Raw genomic sequence first — 19,679 nt, forward strand, 5'->3', positions numbered from 1 at the left:
CGGCAAATGATATGTTGGCCTTCATAGCAAGAGGATTTGAATATAGGGATAAGGATGTTTTGCTGCAATTGTATAGGGCATTGGTAAGGCCACACCTGGATTATTGTGTGCAGTTTTGGTGTCCTTATTGGAGGAAGGATGTCCTTGCTATAGAGGGAGTACAACAAAGGTTTACCGGGCTGATTCCTGGGTTGACAGGTCTGTTGGGGAGAGACTAAGTCGTTTAAGATTATATCCACTGGAGTTTAGAAGAGTGAGTTGTGATCACATAGAAACTTAAAAAATTCTAACAGGGCTAGAAATGGTAGATTCAAAAAGAGTGTTCCCAATGGTGGGGGAGTCCAGAACTAGGGGTCATTGTTTGCGGATAACAGGGTAAACCTTTTAGAACTGAGGTGAGGAAATAAATTCGCCAGAGGGTGATGAATGTGTGGAATTCACTACCACAGAATGCAGTTGAAGCCAAAATGTTGTCTGATTTCAAGAAATTGGATATAGCTCTTGGGGTTAAAGGGATCAAGGCATATGGGAGGAATGGGGGAGGGTCAGGATATTGAATTCAATGATCAACCATGATCAAAATGAATGACAGAACTGGCACAAAGGGCCTATTAATGCTTTTAATATCTATTTAACGTCCCAGACCAAGAAAAATGTTTATTTTCTTTCATGCTATACTGCTCTTTGATTTTATTATCCACCCCAGATAATGGCAGTTCTATTATGCTCAAAGCACTTTTATCTGTGTAATTGTGATAAAGCAGACAGCTTTGATTAGATTCAAGAAATTTACCAACTCTTAATTTACATGGAGGTTGTGTTTTGATGTTATGAGAATGTCCTAGGATAGTTTGAGGGTGAGTCAGCCTATTTAACACTATGCTCCAAGAGTGTTTGGATTGTTGTTTAATATTTGTTCAAGACCTGACTAATGCATTCGGATTCTCAATCCCTTATCTCAGTTACGGAATATCGTTTTCTTTTCCAGATCATAATTTTTCCATTATACTTCACCTTTTAGCTTGGTCATTAAACAGCATGTTGCTTCAGACAGCAGGCCTGAATATTTGGTGTTAAAACAAGTGATTTTCTGAATTTATGTTTGGAGCAGCCAGATCTGGTCCAAAGAATGAATTGGAGAACTGAGAGCACCATGAATAGTGCCACTTTTCTTACTGTGTTGTTCCACTGAGATTACTTTATGCATAAAAGGTTAATAGTCATTGAGTTCTAGCATGCTTAAAAGGAACAGATTTGGACCAATGGTTTCCAAAGCTTTACACTTTACTTTGACTTAACTGTTTACTCAAATTCAGGGCCGTGGCAGTTGGAGCCTATCCCAACAAACACTGGCCTTGAGCGAGGTATACCGAGGACAGGACTCCAGTCCGTCACAGGGCACACGCACGTGCACATGCATGCACACACATGCAATTTACCGTGGCCAACCCCAAAAGCTTTACACCATTAAGTTTCCTCACCTCGTATCAGGTCTATTGAAGACCATTTGATAGAAAATGATTCCCATGATTAGTTAGTAACTCCATTATTGTTGTATAATTTGACCACCAGATTGGTTAAGGGCAAACTAGATGGACCTTGGTATACTTCGCCTAGCAATTCTTCTGTTCCTAGTGTGTCCAGGGCTTGAGAACAAAAATCCAGGCTGACATTCTAGTGCAATACTGATGCAGTGCTGCATTGTCAAGGATGCCATCTTTTGGAGGGGACATTAAACCAAGGCCCCATCTGCCTGCTTGAGTGAAAGTAAAAGATCCCATTGGCACTATTTTGAAAACTTGCTGTCTTTTAGCCAATATTTATCCCTGAATAACATCGCAGAAGTAAATTATTTGGTCATATCATATTGCTGTTTCTACAAGTGTCTGTGCATAAACTGGCTGCTGCATTTCCTAGTATCTGTGCTTGAGAAAGTACCTTGTTGGTTACAAAGCACTTTGAAATATCCAGTAAGTTTGACTTTTTTTGTAGGAGGAAATGGGTGCAAGAGTGTTAAGCTAACTTCTGCACACATGCTGTTTGACTGATATTGCTATTTAATACCATAGCAGTAGCAATACGGTTGAGACCACGTATAAAGTTGTGTGTAACCAGCTGTTCAGATCTGTTGGCATGAGGCTGATATAATTGGCCTCCTCTTGGTGAATCTGCTTATGTGGATGTAATGCTAGGAGCAAGCTCTTGCTCTGGCACTGTAAGTAGAACATATTAAGTGATAACTGTTTGCATCCCGCTTTCCTTCCTTCTATCCAATGCTATATACTACATTGGCGTGTAGGTATTATTTTAATTTTCCTTTGGACTTATTACACATTAATTACGCTCTGAAAACCTAGGAGATTTAATGATTCAGACAGGATAGTGTATTTAGTAACTTAATTAAAAATACTGTGGGAACACAAAACAACTGAGGCAGACAGAACGTATTGTATGCTGCCATGAAACCTCAGGAGAAAGCTCAAGATTTGGTTTATTTCCTTTTTCTCTAATAGTGTGCAGTCTCCAGTTTTTAGTTGTCCTAGCATAACCACATTTAACATAGGGAAAATATTTTTCAAAGGCTTTTAACTGTCAGGAAACTACCTTGCATGAAGTGTAAACCCTCTTTACTGGCTACAAATTTGTGTTATTGCCATGAATTGAATTAATCAGAGGTTCATCAGCAAAGATTTGGTATTGTGTGCTGAATATTGCAAGGAATTTTCTTTTTGCCGTATTGTAGATTCTTATGTACATCGTTCAGTATATATTTTAACCAGTTTCGGCATCTCTTTGAGGTCCACGCAGTTCAGCCTTCAGGCCACCTTTTGGAGCCTGTGGGCTGCAAACAATATGTGGTAAAAAAGCTACCTTGTAGGAACTGGCAACACTCTGTAGTTGCATTAATCAATCAGTTAATGGTTGTATTGAAAGTTCCTGGCCTATGTATTTTTTTGCTGGAATACAAGATCCCAAACTGATGTTGAAAACAATTGGCAGTACCTCATGTTTCAATTTGCATTGTGACAATTCCAGTTTAAAAACTTCTGGAACGTGTCTTGCAACTAAAATGGTATAACCAGAAATGTTGCAAGCATTTTGCTGTTTTGAGGAAGTTGCTGTGCAAGATTTTTTTGTGAAGCTTGAGCATACTGCTCTCCTGAAATGTCACGCCTGACGTTCCAGACAGTAGTGAAGGAATGCTGCACTCTGAGGTGGTATCGTTCAGTTGAGATTAAAAACTGAAGTTCTTTCAAGTGGACATAAAGGATCATCACTGTGCTATTTGGCCCTGGTGTTCTGACTAGTATTTATCCCTCAATCTACATAATTAAAATAGATGAATTGATTTACTCAATTGCTGTTTTGTGGGACTTGATGTACAAATTGACTGGTGCATTTCCAATTTATTACATCAGTGCTTTAATAGAATCATAGAATCCCGACAGTGCAGTAGGAGACCATTTGGCTCATTGAGCCTGCACCGACAACAGTCCCACCCAGGCCCTATTCCCTTAACTCCACATATTTATCCTGCTAGTCCCTCTGACATTAAGGGACAATTTAGCATGGCCAATAACCTACACATGTTTGGAGATGTTTAGTTTAAAAGCAATTAATTTAATGTAAAGTCCTTTGGGACACTGAGGGACTGAAAGATACTATGTGAATACATTTCCTTATTTCTGTTGTGAATAGTTAAGCTTATGAAAAGCAATTGGTTTGAATTTTGTGTTCGTTGATCAGGAGATTGCTTGTGAAATGAAATTGAAAAAAATCGCTTTGCACATGCTGTCAATTTCTTGTTCTCCATGTTAATCTTTTGCTTGTTTCACTTTCTTTTCCCAATTTGATTTTGCTAGTGAAAAGTGTAAGGTTAGTGCTATTGAATCTTCATATGTGTAAGTGATTCCAGTAAGTTTAGTTAGGTATCTGCATATTTGCAGTGAAGAGGGAAGCAGAAAGACAAGCAATGGTGAATGGTCAAAATTGAGACTTAACATGGTGAGGAAGTGGATCATATTGTAGCCACGAACTTTAAGGGAGGTGGAAAGCAAATCGATGGTTATCTTGAAAGGTTCTTGGTTTAGTAAGTTCTGGAAATTTTAAACACTAATTAGGAACAGGAGTAGGCCACTTAGCTTTGAGTCTTCTCTGTCATTTAATGGGATGGCTGATCTGATTGTAATCTCAACTTCATATTCCAATCTGTGACCCACCAACCCCCTCCCGGTAACTTTCATCCCCTTGCTTATCAAGAATCTATCTACCTCTGCCTTCAAATATTCAAAGACTCTGCTTCGACCACCTGTTGATGAAGAGCATGCCAAAGATTCAAAACCCCCTGAAAGAGAAAAAAAACTCATCTCTGTCCTAAATGGGCAACCCCTAATTTTTAAACAGTAGCTTCCAGTACTAGATTTTCCCACAAGAGGCAACATCCTCTCCACATCCACCCTGTCAAGACCCCTCAGGATCTTTTACCTGAGGAAATATGCTAATCAAGCTAGATTTTGATTTTAAATTATGGCAGTTTTTTTGGTGCAGCTGATATCTATTTTGTGTTTTCCATTGAGACTCTAGTCAAACTATGTAGTCTATATTTATTGGTCGGACCTGTGGTAGGGAATGAATGCATAAATAACATTGAATAAGTGCTGTACAAAATGCACAGTATATATATTCCTGAGTTGTTTTGCTCCACAATTATGTGGAGGTTGTAAAGGTATTTCTAGTCAGAAATGTAATTATTCCTAATGAATGTACTCAACACACACAAAATGAAACTCTGGGGAAAAAGAAGACTTGGCTTTTAATATTGGGTGTGCCATGATCATCTTTACATTTTCTGGAAAATTTCCTGTAAGCCTTGTATGGTTAATTTTGGACTTGCCCTTTAGTCCTAACAATTCATCATGTATCAAACAGAAAACGCTGGAAACATACAGCAAGTCAGTGAGTGAGACCAGGGGAGTTCACGTTTTAGATAAGTCAATTTTCAGGACACAAATGCAATCGAATTATAAACTTGTATATTATTTGAATGGATGCTGACTGACCTGTATGTTCCAGCATATTTTTTTTATGGATATTTCTCATGTCAGCTGTGAAATTAAAGCCACGACAACTTGAATTAATTCTCAGGAGCAACTATCCATTTTATTGTGTAAAGATCTTGTTATGAATTGCACTTCAGTTTATTTTTCTTTTTAATTCTTTGTCACTGCAGTACAAATGTTAAAGTCTTTCAGCCAGCATTTTATTGTGGGTTACTGATGCCTAGTCTTTTGTGAAAATAATTATCACAAATGTTCTGCAGCTTTAACATTTGTCTTACTGACTTTTCAATTTGCAGTAAGTCTTGAACTTCCTCTTGGAATTCATGCTTGGTAACGCAGCTGATTTTTAAGTTGGTTGATAAAATCTTGTGAATATGCAATTTCTTCAATGATCTGCGAACTCCACAGGAAGTGCTTGAGCTTCTATGCTTTGGTTGTCAACTGCAGACATGCAATTTCCTTGTAAATTGAGGAGTGTTAACAAAATGGTTGTCTTTAGTGGCAGCATTTCTTGGATCCATAACTGGGTTGTTGGCACCCCTTTTCAGACAACTGTCATGTTAGTTGGGGTTTGATTTGTTGTGACTGGAGAAGCTGCAGCGATTGCTAATTGAGGATCTGCCTGCTAGGTAGTTTTTTGAGAAAATGCTTTAGCTCTAGATAAGAGGAAATATTCTGCTAGTGGTAGTATGCTGATTTGGGATTGCACATCACCAGGACATGCGTGCTGATCCCATCCCAGAGGTTTGGTTTAATCGGAGGTAACTAAAATATTGTGGTTTCCAGAGTGGAGCCAGCAATGTATTATGTCATTTACCTGGCGACTGCTTCCTTTTGAATACTTATGAAGTGTGCAGTGTGACTGTCATGTACTCATGAAACATTTGTAAAATTTGATGGATTTTAAGAAATGTATTGAAGAATGCAATATCTACATAACACCGTATAATGTTGCAAATAATGTGTACAGCTCCAGCAATTCAAACGAGTAAGAGTAAAGAAGATAAGCTGGTTTAAAATTTTAGTTTTGAAAACTTCTAAAAAAATATATATAGGATAAGAATATTTCCAGGGACTCAGGCTCAGTTCTAGCCTTGGATGACTGTCTGTATGAGGTTTTTACGTTCTCCCCAGGTCTGTGTGGGTTTCTTCTGGGTGCTCCAGTTTCCTCCCACAGTTCAAAGATGTGCAGGTTAGGTGGATTGGCCATACTAAATTGCCCCATAATGTCTAAGGATGTGTAGATTAGGTGGATTAGCCATGGAAAATGTGTGGCTTCCAGTGATAGGGTGGAGGGAAGAAGCTGGTTGGGATGCTCTTTCAGAGAATTGATGTAGACTCAATGGGCTGAATGGCCCTCCTTCTGCACTGTAGGGATTCTATGGTTTTATTTGTTTTTGGGTGCAATTGGTAGTCTGCGCATACATTTTGAGACTTTAGTTTACCTTGAGTTTCTGCTCAAACTGGTTTCTTGGTAAAGTTTGCTTCATACATTTGGTAAGCTATCTACCATCTACAAGGTACAAGTCAGGAGTGTGGTGGAATTTTAAAATCTTGCTTACCATCACCCTCATCCCCCACTCTACTAAGGCTACCAGTTACGTGTCATAGGTTATCTTTTGACACTGCTTAGCTTTGCTGTGCCATTTACACATTCTGATCTCTCAATGGGCCGCTATTAGCACCCTTCTTAGCCATGTTCACCACTGTTTACATTCCCTTTGTCTTTTTGTCTGGCATCTTTATCAATTCCTACCCCTCTCACATTAACAATATAAATATCACCCTATTTTGTACTGCCTTCAGTTCTGACGAAGGGTCACCCAGACTCAGATACTGTCAGACCTGTGATTTTTTTTCCAGCATTTTCTGTTTCAGGTTGCAGTGTCTGCTTTTGTGTCAGTGTAATGGAATACCCTTCACCTGCCTGGTGAGTGCAGTTCTAACAACACTGAAGCAGTCTGACACCACCAGGACAAAGTTGTATGATTAGCACCTCTTGCATAAACTGTCACTCTCTCCACCCTGGTGCACAGTGGCAGCAGTGTGTACCATCTATATGATGCACACAGGAAACTCACTAAGGCTCCTTAGACAATACCTCCTAAAGCCTCAACCATTTAGAAGGTCAGTAGATACAATGGAATACTGCTGTCTGGAAATTCCCCTCTAAGCCATTCACCATCAAGATTTGGGAAAATATTATCATTCCTTCATTGTTACTGGATCAAAATCCTGGAACTCCCTCCCTAACAGCACTGTGGATTTACCTACAGCACATGGAGTGTTTCGAGAAGACAGCTCATCACCACCTTCTCGAGAGCAGTTAGGGTTGGGCAATAAATGCTGGCCTAGTCAGTGATGCCCACGTTGTATGGATTACCAATGCAAAATCTGAAAGTGGGTTTGGTAAGAAGTCTCACAACAGCAGGTTAAAGTGTAACAGGTTTATTTAGAATCATGAGTTTTTGGAGTGCTGCTCCTTAATCAGGTGAGTGGAGATGTAGGTTCATAAACATGGCATATATGGGCAAAGACACAATTGCAAGATAATATTTGGAATGCAAGTCTTTCCAGGTACACACAATGAGTGCAGAGAGGGATAATTGTAGGTTAGAGGTGTGAATTGTCTCAAGCCAGGACAGTTAGTAGGATTTTGCAAGCCCAGGCCAAATGGTGGGGATTATAAGTAGTGTGACAGAACCCAAGTCCCAGTTGAGACCATCCTCATGCGTGTGGAACTTGGCTATCGATTTCTGCTCAGTGATTCTGCATTGTCATGTGTCTTGAAGGCCACCTTGGAGAATGCTTACCTGAAGATCGGAGACTGAATGTCCTTGACTGCTGAGGTGTTCCCTGACTGAAGGGAATACTCCTGCCTGGTGATTGTCGCGCAACATCCATTCACCCGTTGTTGTGGTGTCTGCATGGTCTCGCCAATGTATCATGCCTCGGGACATCCTTTCCGGCAGCATATGAGGTAGACAATGTTGGCTGAGTCACAAGAGTACGTACCATGTTCAAACATTATCAAGGAAACAAATTACTCCTTTCCACCCGGTACAGTGATGCGAATAGCGGGTCCCTAGGCACAGGACTCAATGAAACTTTACTGCAAAATAGATGGCTGCATCCGTGTTTTTAACTGTTCTGTATTTCAGTGGGCTCCATTCTTCATATTTAGTTGGTAACAGTCTAATAATTTCAGGCAATGTATATGATAAATTTCAATTGAAATTAATGTGATATTTGAGCAGTTAGAATTTTGGCTGATCTGGGTGCTGGTATTCTATCTGGAATCTAGCATTGTGGGATGTTTTCACTCAATTTTTAAAAATATAACATTGCCTAAATGTTAAACTATTCAAAGAGCAAGGTTTAAAAATACATATAGGAGTTGTTCTCTCTCTGAGGATAGGTACACTGCTTGATTTGGTACCAAGCTTTATAGATGAGGATGGCATAAATTCAAGTCTTCATTTGCACTGGAGGGATGGTGTTAGGCAGGATTTAAGGCCATTTCTGTATTATTACACCCAATATGTCACAAAGCTATGTGCTTTTTTTTTCCACCTGTGGTGAAGTCAGCCTATTGTGATATCAGTATTTCATAACAGGCTTAAAGATATTACCATACTGCATTTGTGGGATACGTGCTCTGGAATCATACCAGATCCATGTACTTTCCAGGGACCTCTGTATGATAGCTTCTGATTCCTTAGAATTTGTGTTTGAGCAGGGGAGCTGTGACAATTTGATTTAATTTTTAAAAAAATTAGTCTGGCTAAGAAAACGCATCAATCAGTTGGAGCATTTCATGCTTTTCACTCCAAAATATTTGAACTGGTGAGAAGGTTAGTATGATTTAATTCCTCATTTAACTTAGATTTTTAATTTCTGCCAACATCATAAATTCTGTATAGTTGCAATGTTTGCGTAAAAGATAGCTTGTGAAATTGAGGTCACAGATGTATCAATCTTTTACATAGATTTGGTTTCACTACTGGTAGGAAGAATAGCTGTAGATTTTTTTGTTACCTGCCCCAAACCTCCTCAAAGGAATGCTAGTCTCAGTAAGAAGCAAGAAAAACACTTCATTACTCAAGTTTCACATCTATTATAATTCCTCCACTCTGACAGTTTATTATTAAATGCAGTATGCTGTGTGAAGCAAGAATGGATTTGGCCTCACCTGTAGAATATTTGCAGCCCTATTCCAGGAGACCCAGTTATCCAAGGGGTTGCTAAAATATATCTCTGATCTTTCATCAGGTAATTAGACTGTCAGAATTGGGCAGGTGTTAACTTGCATTTATAAAACGCCTTCTGTGTAGTAGAAATTCTTGAGGCCCTTAACAAGAGTATTCTATCTGACATTGGGCTGCATGAGGAGGCTTCAGCAGATGACCATGTGCTTGATCAGAGAGAGGTTTTCAGGGGCATTTTAAAGGAGGAAATCGATTTGGAGAGATGGTGAGGTTTATGGATGGAATTCCAGAGTTTAGGACTGAGACGACAGCTAAAAGTACGGCCATAAAGGTGGTGCCAAGGGAATGTTAGAGAACCACACAAAGATGGAAGTGGAGGAATGTAGACTTCAGTGACGGTTGTAATCATAGAATCCTATAGTGCAGAAGGATGCCTTTCGGTTCATTGAACCCGCACTGCCTACAATCTCACCCAAGCCCTATCCCCATAATCCCAGGTATCTACCTTGGCTAGTCCCCCTGACATTAAGGAGCAATTTAGCGCAGCCAATCGACCTAACCCGCACATCTTTGGATTGTGGGAGGAAAACGGAGCCCCCAGAGCAAACTCACGCAGACACAAAGAGAATATGCAAACTCCAACAGACAGTGACCCAAGGCGGGAATCCAAGTCCTAGCTGCTGTGAGGCAGCATTGTGCCACCGTTCCACCCTCGTAATGCTGGAGGAGGTTATACAGTTGAAAAGGGTGAGGGCATAGAACCATTTGGGCATTAGAATGAGAATTTTAAATTTGAGGAGTTGGTGGATTGGGAGCCAATCTTTGTTGCCAATCACATGATGGCTGAACAGGACCTTTACAGGTTGGGATGCGTCAGCAAAACTTTGGGTGAACTCAAGATTTATGTAGCTGGGGAGCCAGCAAGGAAAGCAAGCGGGTGGTATTGAGATAAAATCTTGAATGAGGGTTTCAACAGCGGATAGACTCAGGAAAGATTGGAAATGGATGTTATGATATTGTAAACTTGTTCAGCAAGTGAATATCTTGGGTTGCTTCTTCTCAGTTTACTTCATTCCTCCTCCAGGTTGTGTTGCTTATATTGTGGTACAGCTTCATAACTGAAGTGACCCTTGCTCTTTTATCAAAGTGGCCTATCTTTGACCTTGAGTGTTGTGTTAGGTTCTGGAGATGTTGTAATATTGTAGAAGAAGGGTTCATAATTTTGTGTGGACTTTACAGCAGCAGTCAGTGGTAAACCCACTCTTAATCAAGATCCTTTTTGGTCAAGAGTCCCAACAGGTGTAAATCTTTGCCTTTGAAGGGTGCAGTTGTTTAGAGATAATGTTTCCACATCAGAGCTATACGAACAAGGATGGTCCAGTTTCACTGTGCAATCTTGCTAAATTAGTAAATCTCAGTTTGGGTAGAAGCAGAAGTAATATTGTTGGCAGCAGCAATTATTCTTGTCTGCCTGTTTAGTGTGTGTTTGTATTATGTTATATGTGTGCAGATGTGATGTCACAGGGATGTAATTTTAGATTTGTCTGGTCACAAATAATGGAAATATCGGATCCCAGTCTATTTAATTATCATATGTATCTGCATCCTTTGAAGGATTACAGACGAGAGCGATACCAGGTCAGTTTACTTCTGGACGAGGTGTTCTTCATTCCAGCATTGATAGCAGTCGTCTTCCAATCCACGTTCTTTTCTAGATGTTCACGGCTCTAATTCTGGATTTAGTACTGCATTTTCCTAATTTTCGATTCCAGCAGCTTCATACATCTTTTTCTGCTGGTTGTGTGCATCTGATTTGGCCTCTGGGTTATGGTTCTAATAATATAATTGCTATGCTACCATTTTCTTGTAAAGAAGGTAATAAGCATACAGAAACACAAAATACTGGAAATATCAGCAGGTCTGACAGCACCTGTCGGGAGAGAATAGAGCTAACGTTTTGAGCCTGGATGACTCTTCGTCAGAGCTTGTAACAAGCATGCAGATAGGTTTGAATTCTTAGCTTGTGCTGATCTTGTTCTCAGCCATGGTAGCAATTACAATATTAGAACTTGCTGCAGCATGTTTGGGTTAGGGTTTAGCTCCACTTGGATGGCATATTGCATAGAAATGTCAGGAGTAGCTGACCTTCAGAAAAATAAATGGGAAGATGAGAAAACTTAATCAAAGGAAGAGAAAGGAAAAAGCAAGTAACCAGCAATTTGTTGTTTTAGGGCAGGGCAGAAAATAATTGTGTAAAAGAGTGAGTTGTTGTTGCTTAATGCAAATATAAATAGCAGTTTTGTTGCTATCGTTTTTCACCAATGAGAATTTTGAAAATCCTGCAACAGGGCAGTAGACATAAAACTATACTCAACAAACATCAAGAAATTCAAAGTTCATTCTTTATCATCTTGTTCTTAAAGTGCAGCTAATTACCATTCAAAAACTACACCTGGACTTTTCAAGTACTGCAGTAAAAACAATGCAGGAGGGAGATGAAGATCTGAGCATGAAAAAGAGAGATTATGGTAATAGCAGTGAAACCACATGTGAGGTAATGAGCTGCACAATGTGAACAATATACAGTTAAACTGAGCTGAAGCAATGTTCCCTCTCAGAATGTATAGCAACTGAGAAGTTCCCCCATAAGCCATATAAAGATGGAACCCTTTAAGTCACTACCATGTGCAGCTATACAGATATATAAAGGGGCTACACATTTAAACAAATTGCCCACGTACTCCCTAGAAAAATTAGAGGGCCATTGGTTGCTTGTACATGATTTATTCAGCTGGCACTAGAATGATAGGTTGACTGACCTCATTGGCTATACATTTTCTTTGTTAACTAGACCAGCCACGCGCACAATATGGTAACAGCAGCCCAGAAGCTGGGTATTTTGCGGTGACTGGCTTACCTCCTCTTTCTCCAGAGCTTTTCCACTGTTTACAAGACCAAAGTCAGCAGTATGGTGGAATGCTGTCCACTTGCCCAGGTGAATATGGTGCCAACAAGATGCTCAGTACCATCTGAGACAAAAGAGCCCACGTGATAGGCATCCAACTGGCTACTTTCAATATGACCTCCCTTCACCGACATCATTGCATTGTGTGCCATCTATAATATGCACTGCAGCAACTTGCAAGGCTTTTTTGACATCGAAACCCAAGCCTTTACAGTCTAGAACGACACGAGCAGGAGGGATGTAGTAACACCACCACTTGGAATTTGCCCTCTCAGTCTCTCACTATCCTGACTTGAAAATATGTTGCTGTTGGGATCAAGTTCCTAGAAATCGCTCCCTAGCAGCACTGAGAGTACATTCGCCCTAGAAACTGCACTGGTTCATGAAGGTGGCTTACCGCCACCTCCACAAGGGAATTAGTGATGCGCAATAGCAACACCCACATTCTGGGAATGAATAATTGATTATATATATTCATTTGTATGCACTCCATTCTGAGTTGAAGCACACAATTTTTCCATAGCTTCTCGCTTACTGCTATAAATGGCTTCATTGTCCCTTTGATGCTTCTCCATAATTTCTACCTGCAGAAAATCAGAAGGTGAATTGCTTTGCTTTAGTGTTGCTATTTTAGGATTTGTACTTGTACTAATGCAGTCCTTCCAATTCCCATGTTATTGTTAGTTTTGCTGAGTTTTTAAAACTGCTCCACTAAAGTTAGAATTTTTAAAATGATTTTTGTGGTTGTAATTTACTTAATTGTGCTGGCTAAAATTCAATGGAGAAAATACTTTTAATGCAACTGCAAAAGATTTAATACCAAATGCATTTGAGTCAATTCTTGAGTTATTTATCTGAAGTGTGTGTTCAGTTTCTGAGACGGCAATAAGAATTTAAAGGTGGAGGCTGAGATGTTGCTGATACAATTATAGATTTCGTGGTTGTTTGACATTGTGCTGTGATCTTCTCAGAAGAGCAGATTTACTGAGTTCATTTTTTTGTCCTTGTTTGGTTAAGGATCATGCTTCAATTGGCCTATTGATTTATTTGAAATGCTCTTTATGCATTGTTCAGTCTTGGCTAATATGGCTTTCTGCAGGCCTACTTAAACCATACTGGAGGTTTGTGCCAGTATTGTGATTGGCTTTATGAGAGACATTGTGGTTAGAATTCAAAACTTCGTTGTTTTGATAATCCACAACATCGTTTGAATCTCTGGAAAAGTAGCAAATGTCTACATATTTAAAATCTAGGTGCAATTTCTAGGCCAAATAATGGTTGAGTGATTGCTCTGGTGTAATGGTGCCTTGTACTTAGACTTGTTCTGCGGAAAATGCCACCTGCGACAAACTGGAGAGGATGTGACTGCTGGTTGTGACTCAGAATAGGACGTTCGGCAAGTCAAAGTCTCAAAATGGTTTTGCAAATTTGTCAGAATAGTTTTGAGCAAAATTCAGTTGGTAATGCTGCAAAACAGCTGCTGAGTCCTGCATATGAAATGGGTTAAGGAAAATGCACAGAGTTAAGCTTGAAAAACTGCACGTTGTTTTGCATGTGTAAGCAAGTCTTGACTATATTTCTTTCCCTCGGGCATGAATCTAGGTTTAAGATTTCCTTTCAAAGTCTTGTGGTTGATGCTGCTTTCTAGCTGCAACAATGGCAGCAGTTGTGTAAGCTAGTGCAGTTTTTGAAGTTGATCTTAATTTGTTTAAATTGATTATTTCAAAGTTTATATATGGCTATTTAGTACACTTAGGCAAAGCAGTTTACCGCAAGCTTTCTGATTTTGGTATACATAGCAACTATGTCACAATTCAGTAGATTTTGTTCTGTGACCTAGTCTGCTGATTTGTATCAGTTCACATCAAACATTATGAATTGCCAGCTGCAGTATATTTAATTGGGACTCAGGCTAATTACTTTTCATTAACTACATTATCAGTTTACTGATCAATATTTTGTTATATATGTAGCAGCTAGGCTGATCTCCAGGTAACCAGAAGTGACTGCGACTCCCACCTGTCTTTCATGTAATTGCTTGAAATGTTTGCTTCATACTTTTCCACATAAATAAAAAATCAGATTATTGGGAAACATATTGTGTGGATTTTGATTAATCCTCATAGTCCACGGGCATGGTTCAGTCTGCATTCATACTTTTTCCTGATGAAAGATTCCGCTGAAGTTTGTTTGGAAAGGGAATATAATGGGATTTATGTATGAAATTACTTTGTGGGACAGGAAATGAATTAGATAACTGCAGCTATGCCTCAGGACAGTTATTATCCATTACGTTTTTCAATTTGGCTCAATTCAGGGCTCAACTTAAAGAGCATGGAATGTCCTAAATAATTATGTTTATCTAAATGATCCACTTTTTCTGTTGGGATCAAGATTCAGTCGCACACCTGGAACAGATCATGTGTGCGTCATTGCTGTAGTACAGGCCATAGCATGTTTAGCATTCCAGAGATTGTGTTCACTGCTCAATCAGTTTTTAAGTTGCTTTTGAAGCCTCACATGCAAAGTTTTTTGACAGACAATGTATTGCCATTTATTGTAATCTGAACCATTAGATGCAGTACTCTGATATGAGTCTATCCTTGTGGCATCCTTTCAGCTTATGTCTTTTGACAATGCTGGGAGCAGGAGTAGCAATTTTGTGGAGTGTGTACAAAATATGTTATATTTCTATAATATGCGTTGAAATAATACCAATACTTCAGATCATGTGATTCTGTTCAATAATTTTGTGGTATCACTGCCTATATTCTGACTCCTATCATAACAAAAATAACTGAAAATTAAATAATTATTTTATTAAAGAATCGTTTATTTTCCTTCCAAAATGTGTTACATGGTCATAGTCTTTGCAGTCTTTAGTTGGCCTGAGATTTTCTATCTTCATCAGCACAGTTTGACATTATGCTTCCTATGCCCAGTGCTGAATCATCTGTTTATACTTTAAGCAAAATGGACCCAGCACTTATTCCTAAGGTATACCGTTTTTTGACTCTTAAAATTAAGCAACAGCCAGTGATACTTTGCTTCCTGTCAGTTAACCAACTTGTTATCCACGCCATTGCATTTTTTATATGCTTCCTGTATGACATCATCATTCCTGTAACAACCTTTAAAATAGATATGAATTTCACAGTGACCGATTTGAAGGATCACATAAATTAAGTTTTAAGACTTCTACTGTAACACAAACACTTAAATTAATTTAGATTAAACATTATTTAGCTGGCCACTGATGTACAAAATTGCAGCAGTAACTTCCTAACACTACTGAAATATTCATGGTTTGTTTATTCATTATACTGCACTCTCTGTAGAGATGCTGCATTGTGATTAAAGGCCAAAGCTGGTCTCACCTTTTAACAGGATCTCTCCTCCCTGTTTCACCAGGGTGAATCTTCAAAAATCCTGTTAAACAAAGACCCCTTCATTCAACTCTGAGCATTATCAAATGGATTTCCTGTTGCAAGGTGCCTTCTGACGATTATGTGGTCTTTAACCCCTTGTTCCCTCAAGTTACATCCTCATCAGCCTTCCACTAGGTGATTAATCGAAAAGCAGTGTTTTCCTTCTGCCTCGTAAAGCAGTCCCTGTTTATGAATCGTCTTCTCAAAAGTTTTGGTCTGACAGCCTCTAGAGAGCCAAGGCAGCAATAAGGCCAGTGCTGTCTTTTTTTGTGTCCAGGTGTTAAAATGGGCCCCTTCTTTTTCATAAGCTTTGACTTGGGCCCTGTCCCCATGGCAATCAGCTCATATGGGCTTGTCTCTGGGCAGACTTACTATGAGGTCACATGGACATGTTTTGGGCAAATCCTTTTGGGAGGTCCCTTTTTTTTCCTTCCTTCGCCTTCCAAACTACACCATTCCATCTTGAATTGAAACATAACTGTCTTATAAAGGCCATTTGTAACAATAATATCTTACTGAACTCCTTCTGAAATTATATTGTACTTTAAAAAATATATATTATTGTGATATAGAAGTGGCTAGCAAGGCCAGCGTTTATTGCCTGTCTCGCATTGCCTTTGTGTAGTTGGTGATGGGGGAGTTCAGGTGATCGAGGTGCTCGCACAATGATATTGGGTATTGAGATCCAGGATTTTGACCTTGCAATTATATAGGAACAGTTTATATATTATATGTCCAGGTCTGGATGGTGTGTGATTTAAAGGGAACTTGCAGGTGCTGATGTTCCCATGCACGTGTTGCCCTTGTCCTTCTGGGCAATTGAAGCCGCAGATATGGGAGGTGCTGTGGAAGAAAACTTAATAAATTGTTGCAATGTGTGCTATACTTGGTGTACACTGCAGCCATGGTGTACCAGTAGGGACACTGCAGCCATGGTGTGCCATGGAGGGAATTAACTTGGATCTTTATGCTTTGTGTGGGCTATCGATTAAGGGGACTGCTTTGTTTTGGATGGTGTTAATATTCTTGCATGCAGTTGCTGCACCCATTGCAGCAAGTGGAAAATGTTCCACTGCACTTTGGATTTGTGCCTTGAGAGTGATGGGGTGGCTTTGTGGAGTCAGAAAGTGGATCATTCATCCACAGTATTTACTCCATCTATTGCATTTCCTTTATCTGTATCATTTACATCTTTTTAAAAATATCTGCCAAACATTTTGCCTAAGACAAATCCATGGGGACAGTAAAAGCTCTCTTGATGTCAGATTAGACATTTGAAGAGCTTGGTCACATCTGACATTCTTGTCTGTCGTCACTCAGTTTAATCTTACCTCCCTACTTTTGTGTTGCGTTTGTCACTACATAATTATAGATTTGTCTACATTGCTATGACCATGGCCACACATATGGAAAGAGAGAAATTAAAATCATTCAAAGCATTTATGATCCTTTCTTCTCTTGAAATATTGAATTAATATTTAATATTAATTACTCATATTGAAATAGTATCAGTGCACTCGTGTTTCTGTGATTTTTATTATTCATTCTTGGAATGTGAGCTGGCCAACATTTGTTGCCCATCTATAATTGCCTTCAAAGAAGGTGAGCTGTCTTCTTGAGCTACTGCAGTCCCTGTAATGTGGTTACGCTGCCAGTGCTGTTAAGGAGGAAGTTCCAGTTTTTCACCTTGTGACATTGAAGGAGCACTTTATTGATTAGTTAATAATTATGACCATTTGATTGTATTGAGAGCTATAAGGATAGGTACAGGTGATAGCAGAACAATCTACAGAAATGTTATGAAAATGGATATCTATCTGTGGAATGGAATTGTTCAGATTGTTTTATTGATTCGTGGGACATGGGTGTCCCTGGCTGGTCAGTATTTATTGCCCATCCCTAGTTTGAGGGCAGTTGAGAGTCAACCACATTGCTGTGGCTCTGGAGTCGCATGCAGGCCAGACTAGGTAAGGATGGCAGATTTCCTTCCCTAAAAGGTATTAGTGAACCGATGGGATTTTCCAACAATCGACAATGGTTTCATGGTCATCAGTGGATTCTTAATTCTAGATATTTTTTATTGAATTCAAATTCCACCATCTGCTATGGTGGAATTCAAACCCGGGTCCCCTCAGCTGAGTTTCTGGATGAATAGTCTAGCGATAATACCGCTTGGACAGTTTGAACTTGCAGGGCAACTAATTGTTTTTTTGTTCCATGTTTTGCAGCATAAATGCAGATTTCATTATTATTGACATTATCTCATCCTTTCCCTAGACTGAACAACAACTGGATTGTGCCTTGGATTTGATGAGGCGCCTTCCTCCTCAGCAAATTGAGAAGAACCTCAGTGATCTGATTGATTTGGTAAGTCCTGTTTGAAAATATTGACCACTTGATTTGGGTTCAGTAATGCCAGTTCCTACCTTGTGCGCTTTGCACGGCCAGCAGGTAGTCAATGTTAAATAAGAAAAGAACTTCAGATGCAGGTGAAATAAAAGCAGATACACAACATGCCTGTCAGCATCTCTAGTTGGAGGCAGGGAGGGTAGGAAGGGGAAGAACAGCAAGTTATGACAGGTAACTTTGGATCTGGGTTCTTCATTCAAATTTTAAAGGTGTTGACTAACCTGTGTGTCTCTGTTTTGTATGCCGAAATAAACTTGCCAGATTTGGCAGCCATAATAAAATCTAATCTGCACGTTTACTTGTGCTCCAACATTGTGTGGTGTTTTGATTTATAAACAGCTTTATTGCAATGCTTATTCAAACTTTCATTTTCCAGAAATTGGTATAATTAATCTGGTGTCATCACATTCGCTGTAACTTGTTTAAACAGTAACCCAGTTTTCCACACATCAGATTAAAACAATCTTGCTTTCTGTTGCCTAATTGCCACTATAATGTCCAACTGCTTGTTTTCCAAACATGATACTGAATCAAGAATTCTGTTTTCACACTTGATATGATCAGAAACTAATTGTAGCGCTGGAACTAGATGCCATAATTAATTGGTCAGTAAAGCAGAAATACCTTTTCCTGTTTTGAGTCCTCCCCATTTTTAGTTTCATTTTATTCTGCAGTGGTTTATGTTAGTATTAATATTCAACTCATTTTCATTTGGAGTGTCTTAAAATATTTTCTTTTGTTTGCTTGCCACTGAATTGAATTGTATCTGTTTTGAAATCCCTGTTTTTCTTAATCGTTGTTCGTGTATCAACTTTTCAAAGGTTCCGTTTCATTTTAAAAGGCTTTACAAGAACTTTTATGAAAACCCATTCATCTGTGTTTCATCAAGTTGTAACTTCAGGATAAAATAACCCAAATACTTTTGATTTTTCATATCTAGGATAATCTGTCATCTTCATGCACATTATATCAAAGGTAATTGCAACCCAGAAAAATGACCCTCCTCCACTTAGCTCTGTGCCAGATCTTTGCTTTTGTTGGAATCTTTATAGTTTTTCTCCTGTTATCAGTAGGCCTGTGACAATTATAGTCCTGCTACAGTTATTAGTCAATAGCCATGTGTGATATTGTAGTCCAGAGAGGCACAGTGGTTAGCACTGCTGCCTCATAGCGCCAGGGACCAGGGTTCAATTCTCATCTTGGGTCACTGTCTGTGTGGAATTTGCACGTTCTCCCCATGTCTATGTGGATTTCCTCTGGGTGCTCCCATTTCCTCCCACAGTCTAGTTAGGTGCATTGACCCAAACAGGCGCTGGAATGTGGCGACTATGGGAATTTCACAGTAACTTCATTGCAGTGTTAATGTAAGCCTTACTTGCGACTAATAAGTAAACTTTAAAAATACTAATAAAAATTAATAAAGAATAATAAAAATGGCTAATGGAATGTTGCCTTCATCACGGGGGGGGGGGGGGTTTAGAATTTGAGTGAGGAACTGATAGTAGGGACTTGGGCACCACCTAGTGTACTGGGTTCAGTTTGGACAGAGAACTTCAGGAATGATGCATGAAGCAGAAGCAGTATGATGCATGTGCTTGAAGGGCAGTGT

The 19,679-nt window shown here is 39.3% G+C and overlaps 1 protein-coding gene across 2 annotated transcripts in view; it reads left to right on the plus strand.

Moving 5' to 3' along the window:
* Nucleotides 1-19,679, plus strand: part of capzb (capping actin protein of muscle Z-line subunit beta) — a 107,950-nt gene that overhangs the window by 4,802 nt on the left and 83,469 nt on the right. For both annotated transcript variants that reach the window (XM_080214897.1, XM_080214898.1), the window contains exon 2: nucleotides 17,939-18,028. In XM_080214897.1, coding sequence (XP_080071023.1) covers nucleotides 17,939-18,028 — 90 coding nt within the window. The remainder of the gene's footprint in view (nucleotides 1-17,938; nucleotides 18,029-19,679) is intronic.

Source organism: Carcharhinus amblyrhynchos, chromosome 30 (assembly GCF_965287045.1).
Source record: "Carcharhinus amblyrhynchos chromosome 30, sCarAmb.v2.hapA, whole genome shotgun sequence".
NCBI classification, from domain to species: Eukaryota; Metazoa; Chordata; class Chondrichthyes; order Carcharhiniformes; family Carcharhinidae; genus Carcharhinus; species Carcharhinus amblyrhynchos.